The sequence below is a fragment of the Dipodomys ordii genome, unplaced genomic scaffold, assembly GCF_000151885.1.
Source record: "Dipodomys ordii isolate 6190 unplaced genomic scaffold, Dord_2.0 Scaffold180, whole genome shotgun sequence".
Taxonomy (NCBI): domain Eukaryota; kingdom Metazoa; phylum Chordata; class Mammalia; order Rodentia; family Heteromyidae; genus Dipodomys; species Dipodomys ordii.
The window spans coordinates 728,000-736,365 of record NW_012267396.1 but is presented as its reverse complement, the minus strand read 5'-3'; the positions used below and the strand labels follow the sequence as shown (position 1 = coordinate 736,365).

The following is an 8,366-nucleotide window of genomic DNA, read 5'->3' as shown; positions in this document are numbered from 1 at the left end:
CGTCCAGGCCCAGGTCCTGCGCCTGGCCCTCGGCCACGGTGAACATGGGGTAGCGCTCCGACGCCGAGGAGGAGCTGAGCACCTGCGGGGAGCGCACAGGGAGAGGCTGCCACCCGAGCCAGCCCGCAGCCAATCGCCGCCTCCCGCGGGCAGCCCCCACGGCCAATCAGTGCTCGCCAACCTTGTGGCTGCAGTCATTGGCTGTGTGCTGGCGCCGGTGTGGCCTGAGTCAGCCAATGAGCAGCAGCCCTGAGATTTTGGACTGTAGTGACTTCAAAATGGCCTGACAGCAGGCAGCTGTGCCCAGGGCGCAGTGACCCCAAATGCTTCTATCCTCAAAGACAGGCTCTCGCTGTGCCGGCTGCATGGTCCAGGCTGTCTTGGAACTTTATGTAGCACAGACTAGAGGAGTACCCAACTGCACTGGGCTGTGACAGACTGCTTCCCCCAGCCCCAAGGGCAACTTTCCATTTCCAAAGACCACAGCTCAGCCTCAACTCCAGATGCTCAAGGTCCCTGTTACTCTTTCCCCACCAACCTTTCCCCGAACCCCACGTTTCTCGCTTACCCTGGTCAGCTCGGAACAGAGCCTCTCAAACTCCTTCCTGTCTCTGGCGTAGAACCCTATGGTACAGCTGGGGTCCATCTTGGCGAAGGCCATCTTGCGGGGTGAGGTGCAATGGAAAGACTACCGGCAGAGAGGGAGGTTCAGGGCACCCCGGTCCCAACCCTGTGCTTCTAGTAGCGCTCAGGCGACCCCGGCTCTTACCTCTAGGGGGAAGTCGGCTTGGCTGACATCCACAGCGGGCTGGCAGTAGTGGGGGTCCAGATAGAGCAGGAAGTCATCTGTGAGGGTGTGTGGGACAGGTGTGGGCTGGGGAGAGGGTGGGGTGGGTGGGGGCAGTGGAGGTGCACGCGGGGGCGGGGCCTACCCTGGTAGCCAATGAAGTAGAGGGAGTGGCGGGGTTTGCCCCCTATGATGCCCAGGCACAGTTCAGACCGCAGCAGCTCCTGCAGGGGGGAGAGGGGCCACAGCTCGCTCAGGCGATGCTCAGTCACCCAACAAACACTGCGCTGGCCGGGAGCCCAGGACAACAGGGGGCAGCCGTGAGCAGGCCAAGCCAGCCCAGTTCCCCTGGGCTGCATTCTAGTTGAGGTCAGCAACGCACGACCTCTGAGCTGCACCCCAACTCTGGAATGAGCGCCTTGAAACAGAAGAGTGAAGCCAGGTGCCAGTAGCTCACACGTGTAATTCTAGCTACTCAGGAAGCTGAGATCAGAGATCAGTTTGAAGACAACCTGGGTGGGAAAGTCTGGAAGTAGAGTTGGGTCTCAATCGATAAAGTGTCAGCCTTGAGCAAAAATGACACGATGCTCCTGAGTTCCACACCCAACAAAGACCTCATTGACAGGTGGAACCTGTTTTTGTGTTTTGCTTTTTGTGGCAGTCCTGGGGCTTGAACTCTGGGCCTGAGTACTGTCTCTTTTTGCTCAAGGCTAGTACTGAACTACTTGAGCCATAGCGCCATTTGGTTTTTTTCTGGTGGTAATTGGAGATAAGAGTCTCACAGACTTTCCTGCCTGGGCTGGCTTTGAACCTCGATCCTCAGATCTCAGCCTCCTGAGGAGTTAGGATTACAGGTGTGAGCCATTGCCAACTGGCAAGCGGTGACTTTGTAGTCTTTGCTACAGATCTAAGAGGGAGCTTGCAGCCAGCCCAGGCAGGAAAGCAAAGTCCAAGACTTTTTTTTTTTTTTTTGGGGGGGGGGGTCCGGTCGTGGGGCCTGAACTCTGGGCCTGGGCGCTGTCCCTCAGATCTTCAGCTCAAGGCAAGCGCTCTACCACTTAAGCCACAGCGCCACTTCCGCCCATTTCTGTGTATGTGGTGCTGAGGAATGGAACCCAGGGCCTCAGGCATGCAAGGCAAGCACTCTACCACTGAGCCACCTTCCCAGCCCCCAGTCCAAGACTTTTATTTCTAGTTAAACACCAGAAAACCAGAAAACCAGAAGTGGCGCTATTGGTCAAAGTGACAGAGCAAGCCGGGCGCTGGTGGCTCACGCCTGTAATCCTAGCTACTCAGGAGGCTGAGATCTGAGGATCGCGGTTCAAAGCCAGCCTGGGCCCGAGAGACTGTGAGACTCCTATCTCCAATAAACCACCAGAAAACCGGAAGTGGCGCTATAGCTCAAGTGGTAGAGCGCTCGCCTTGAGCTGAAGAGCTGAGGGACAGCGCCCAGGCCCAGAGTTCAAGTCCCACGACCAAAAAAAAAAAGTGACAGAGCACTCGCCTTGAGCAAAAAGAGCTGTGAGACAGCGCCCAGACCCCAAGCTCAAGTCCCATGACTGGACAAAAAAATGGAAGAAACAACAAGAAAGCACCAGGGGCTTTCCAGCTTCTAGAACTTATTCTGTGTGTGTGTGTGTGTGTGTGTGTGCGCCAATCCTAGGGCTTGAGCTCAGGGCCTGGGCGCTGTCCCTGAGCTTCTTTTGCTCAAGGCTAGCACTCTACAACTTGATCCACAGCACCACTTCTGGCTTTTTCTGTGTATGTGGTGCTGAGGTATCGAACCCAGGGCTTCATGCATGCTAGGCAAGCTCTCTACCACTGAGCCACCTTCCCAGCGCTAGAACTTGTTCTTGCTGGAACTCTTCTGCTCAAGATCATCTGCCTCTTGGCTGTAGGGGGGTTTCTAGGCCCTGCACCCCTTGACTGGGGCTGTTCATCTGCTCTTTAAAGTGGTGGTTGTTTTTCTTGTTGCTCAATGCTGGGGATGGAACCCTCACAGGTCTTTTAACTGGCTAGGTAGAAGTTCTGCCATTTAAGCTGTCCTCCATCGCCAACCCACAGTGTTTTGCTTCTGCTTTAATCCAAGAGGATAGGGAGACATGATCATGCTGGGCTTACTGTTTGAGATGGAGTCTCACTATTTTGCCAAGGCGGGCCTCAAAATTCAGTCCTCCCTATCTGTCTCCTGAGTAGCTGGGATTACAGGAATGCGCCACTATGACCAACCTAAATGTTTGATTTCTATTTTTTTATCTTTTGCTGGTCTTGACGCTTGAACTCAGGGCCTGGGTGCTATCCCTGAGCCTCTTTCTGCTCAAGACTAGCGATCTACACTTGAGTCATAGACAGTTCCAGGTTTTTCTGGCTAGTTTATAGGACTTAAGAGCCTCGTGGGAGCTTTTCTGCCTGGGCTGGCTTCAAACCAAAATCCCCAGAGCTCAGGCTCCTGAGTAGCTAGGATTACGGGTGTGAGCCTGTAATCACCCAGGTGCTGTCCATCTCTTGGCTCTGGGATTGAACTCAGTGTTCTAAACACGTTGCTGTGATACTGAGCCACAGAAGAAGAGTCAGAATTTCTTGCTTGTTTTATTCTCCCTGAATCCCAGCACCCACAACAGCAAGTGACAGACAGTGGGTGCTTTATAAAGCCTCAATAAAACCATCCATTAGGGCTGGGAAGGTGGCTCAGTGGTAGAGCGCTTGCCTTGCATGCCTGAGGCCCTGGGTTCGATTCCTCAGCACCACATAAGAAAAAAGCCGGAAGTGGCGCTGTGGCTCAAGTGGTAGAGTGCTAGTCTTGATCAAAAGGAGCTCAGAGACAGTGCCCAGGCCCTGACTCCAAGCCCCAGGACTGGCAAAAAACAAAGTTGGAGTGGCCAGGTGCCGGTGGCTCATGCCTATAATCCTAGCTACTCAGGAGGCTGAGATGTGAGCATTGTGGCTCAAAGCCAGTGGGGGCAGAAAAGTCCATATGATACTCTAATCTCCATTTAACCACTCTAACCTGGAAATGGCACTGTGGCTGAAAGTGCTAGAGCAGTAATCTTGAGCAAAAGAGCTCAGTGATAGCACCCAGGCCCTAAGTTCACGCCCTACAACTGACTAAAACAAAAATGTTGGGGGAATTAGGCACCAGTGGCTCATACCTCTAGTCCTAGCTACTCAGGAGGCTAAAATCTGAGGATCAGATCTCCATTCAAAGCCAGCCTGGGCAAGAAAGTCCATGGGAGTCCTATCTCCAATTAAGAAATTTAAAAAAGCTGGAATTGGAGCCACCGTGGCTCAAGTGATTGTTAACTTTGAGCAACAGGGCCCAGGCCCTGAGTTCAAACCCCAAGACTGGCACTAAAATAAAGAAAATCAAGGGGCTGGGAAGGTGGCTCAGTGGTAGAGCGCTTGCCTTGCATGCATGAGGCCCTGGTTCGATTCCTCAGCACCACATAAGCAGAAAAAACTGGGAGGGGCGCTGTGGCTCAAGGGGTAGAGCGCTAGCCTTGAGCTGAGGGACAGCGCCCAGGCCCAGAGTTCCGGCCCCACGACCGGACCCAAAAAAAAAACAAACATCCATTAGGCAGACACGTGTGTTAGCATCCAGCTGCAATCCCAGACACAGGCAAGAGAATAGTGTTCAAGGCCAGCCCAGACTACTTAGCAAGTTCAAGGTCACCCTGAGCTGAGTACAAAAGATCCTATCTTTGAAGAGTCACCAGCTGGAGGGATTATCGCAGACCAGTAAGCACGAGGCCCTGGGGACAGTCACAGGAGATTTGGGATGGTGGAGCGATGCTAACCTGATCTGAAAGCCCGGCGGCTTCCAGGTGGAGGAGGCGGGACCTACCTTCACGCAGGGCACGTACACAGGGTTGAGCGTCTCGCCTCCCAGCCGCACAGGGACCAGGATGATGACGGACTTCCACTCTGCTGTGGGGTCGGGCCTGGCCACCAGGCGTGCCACATCTGCCTTGTACACTGGAAGGCCAAGGGGGAGGGGCCAGCGGGTCACCTCCAACCCACCCCACCAGCCGTGCGCCCCGGAGTGCGGGCCGCAAACCAACCTCACCTGTGCCGCTTATTAGTAGGCAAAAACAAAAATAACAAAAAAGTGTCACCATCAGGAAAGGTAGTTCTGCCAGTACCCCATCCCCAGCGTCCCCCACATAATCCTGGGACACACAGGTGATAAATGGGGAGAGCAGAAGCTGGGAAGGTGGCTCAGTGGTGGAGCGCTTGCCTCACATGCCTGAGGCCCTGGGTTCGATTCCTCAGCACCGCATAAGCAGAAAAAGCTGGAAGTGGCGCTGTGGCTCAAGTGGTAGAGCGCTCGCCTTGAGCTGAAGAGCTGAGGGACAGCGCCCGGGCCCCGTGATGGACAAAAAAAAAAAGAATCCATGGCTGGGCATGGCTCACATCTGAAATCCTAGCTACTCCGGAGGCTGAGATCTGAGGATCTCAGTTTGCAGCCAGCCCAGGCAGCAAAGTCCTTGAGACTCTTATGTCCAATGAGCCACCAAAAAGCCAGAAATGGAGCTGTGGTTCAAGTGGTAGAGCATTAGGCAGGGAGAGCAGACAAGCTCTGAGTTCCAGCCCCAGAACGTGTGGTAGCACACACCTGTCAGCCCGTCTACTGTGGAGGAAAGAAGGAAGACTTCAGGGCTGGAGGCTGCTCATCTAACAAAAACACAAACCTGCAGGCCAGGGCCGGGGCTCCAGCGTTAGAGGGCTTGGTGAAAACAGGAAATAGGATCTGATGGAAGACACTCTTAAAAGCCTGGGGCTGTCACCCCCCCCCCCAGTCCTCCTAGCTCCCCAGGAGGCTGGGACCTGCGGGTCTCTCATCTCCAATGAACCTCTAGAAAAGCGTAGTGGCTCAAAGTGGTAGAGTGCTCGCCTTGAGTGAACAAGCTCAGGGATATAGCGAGCCCAGGCTCTGAGTTCAAGTCCCATGATCACCACCACCACCACCAGCAGCAACAACAAAGGAGGGCCTCAGGCCAGCCCCTTGGTCTGTGGTAGAAGAAGCAGAGTAAAGCAGCCTAAGCCCCTCCCACCGCACTGCGTGCCAGCGGCTTCGCCGGGTGCCCCTCGGCCCTGCCCGACCCCAGGCCCAGCCTCTCACCTGTACAATCCTGAGACACGTACACCGCCAGGCGGCTGACATCACCGCAGCTCTCCACCGCTTTCCTGGGAACAGGAAGGCAGGCCTCAGCACCCAGGCCTCCCTGGAGGCTCCCATCTTTCCCCGCAAGGACTCACCTCAGGATGTGGGCCACCAGCGAAGGTCCATACCAGTCCCCGGCTTTCTTGCCTGAGCTCTGCCCAAGCTCCACCAGCCGATGGAGGCCGAAGGGGGCCTGCGGCCGATCGGCGAACCAGGACACAATCCGCCGGTGCCAACGTTCCTGCTCCAGCTCGGCGGCTCCCTGGGCCCAGTGAGGAGGCAGCCGGCGGGGAGGCCCCCGAGGCCGGCCTGGAGAGGCCAAGGTGGACAGCTCGGCCGTGGCCAGGCCCGAGGCCTCTGCCCACGTCCAGTCTAAGGGGGACATGAAATACACAAACAGTGCCGGTGTGCAGAGCAGCGCGCCTACTCCTGCACACTATACTTATGTGTGTGATGGCACTGGGGCTTGAACTCAGGGCCTGGGAGCTGTCCCTTAGATTTTTTTCTCCCAAGGCTGGTGCTTTACCATTTGACCACAGCTCCACTTCTGGCCTTTTGTTGGTTAACTGGGAATAAGTGTCTCACAGACTTTGCTGTCTTGCCTGGGTTGGAACCTCCATCCTCAGACCCCGCCTGGTGAGTAGCTGGGACTACAGGCACACACAACCACTCTTGGCTTTCATAAACGATCCAATACTCCAGAAAACCCCAAATTTAAGTACAATTTTTTTTTTGTCTTTTCTTTTTTGGTACTGGGGATCGAACCCAGGACGTTGCACTTGCTAGGCAAGCGCTTTGCCACTGAGCTACATCCCAGCCCCTTGAAGTACAATTTTCACACTGCTGAACCTTTTTTTTTTTTGTGGGGCCTGAACTCTGGGCTTGGGCGCTGTCCTTGTGCTCTTCAGCTCAAGGCGAGTGCTCTACCGCTTGAGCCACAGCACCACTTCCGGTTTTCTAAGCGTTTATTGAAGATAAGAGGTTTTCTAAGGGTTTATTGGAGATAAGAGTCGTGCACGGACTTTCCTGCCCAGCTGGCTTTGAACAGCTATCCTCAGATCTCAGCCTCCTGAGTAGCTAGGATTACAGGCCTGAGCCACCGGCGCCCGGCTTGCCTGAACCTTTTTGTATGTGGGTTGTTGGGTTTTTTTTGCACTGAACCCGGGACACTGGCCTTGAGCATTTTTTTGCTCTATACTAGCGCTCTACCACTTGAGCCCAGCACCACTTCTGGCTTTTTCTGCTTATGGAATGCTGAGGAATCGAACCCAGGGCCTCATGCATGCAAGGAAAGCACTCTACCACTGAGCCACCTTCCCAGCCCCTGGAATGTCATTTGAAACTACTTCCTTTTTGAGAAGGATCCTAACATTATTAACAGGACCGTCACTAACCTTCTCGCACACCAACCCTTTCACCTGCCTGACTCACCTCTGGGCAGGAAATGCAGTAGCAGGCCCTGGGCGAGCATCATCTGACCCGTGCGTAACATGCATCCCCAGCCACAGTCGGAGGTCAGGCAGCCTCCAGCCAGGGGTGGGAAGTCCCTGCGATAGGTGAGCCACAGACGGGACACGAAGTCCCTTTGGAATCGCTGGATGTCACCTACAAGATCGAGTTCATCAGCTGCCATCGGGGCCACCCCGGGGAATCTCCCCCTCTACGAGGACCCTCATCCCAATCCACAAGCTGCTTACCCTCGCCTTCAAAACGATAGCGGCGGCCACAGACGTGAACGCTGGAGATCTTACTAAAACTCGTCCGGCTTTTAACTGCCCAACCTATAGAGGAGAGGTATGTGAGGGGGATCTGGGGGCGGCTGGTGGGGGCAGTGTGTATGTGTGTGTGTGGGGGGGGGAGAATAACAGTATAACAATGTGATTGATCACTTTCAGAGAGAGGATGGTAGCTCACATAATCCTAGCTACTCAGGAGACTGAGATCTGAGGATTGGTGGTTCCAAACCAGCCTGGGCACGGCAGTGCGTGAGACTCCAGCTCCAATTAATCACCAAAGGGAAAAAACAAAGTTGGAAGTGGCACTGTGTGGTTCAAGTGGTAGAGCACAAGTCTTAGGTGAAGAAGCTCAGAGACAGTGTCCAGGGCCTGAGTTCAAGACCCAGGACAGACAGACAGACAGACGGAAACACACACAGACACAAAGATGGATCCCCTGCTCAGCAGGAAGATAAGAGTCCCCACTCTCTCTCTCTCTCCGTCTGTGCAATGGGCACAGAACCTAGCTCAGCTCCCAAGGACAGTTCTAGAAGAACCCTAGCTGACATCCCTCTGAAACGAAAAGACAGGGAGGGGGCGGGGGTGTCCCTAACAATTGTGCCCACCCGGAACTCGGGGAGGGGCGAACTCCGGGCGGATCCGAGGGGTGCACCCATTGCACAGGGGGGCCGCGGGGGCCAGG

General features: G+C 55.0%; 1 protein-coding gene across 1 annotated transcript; it reads right to left on the bottom strand.

Annotated features, from left to right (window-relative positions):
• Nucleotide 1: 1 nt before the first annotated feature.
• On the bottom strand, nt 2–8,340 carry Atg4d (autophagy related 4D, cysteine peptidase; the record flags this gene model as incomplete). Its single annotated transcript, XM_013033940.1, has 10 exons — nt 8,290–8,340; nt 7,646–7,757; nt 7,380–7,553; nt 6,044–6,320; nt 5,907–5,971; nt 4,629–4,759; nt 933–1,011; nt 770–846; nt 569–688; nt 2–82 (listed from the first exon to the last, which is right to left on the bottom strand). Coding segments are annotated over exons 1-10 (1,167 nt in total), but the record flags the coding sequence as incomplete, so codon positions are not given.
• Between the last annotated feature and the right edge of the window lie 26 nt (nt 8,341–8,366).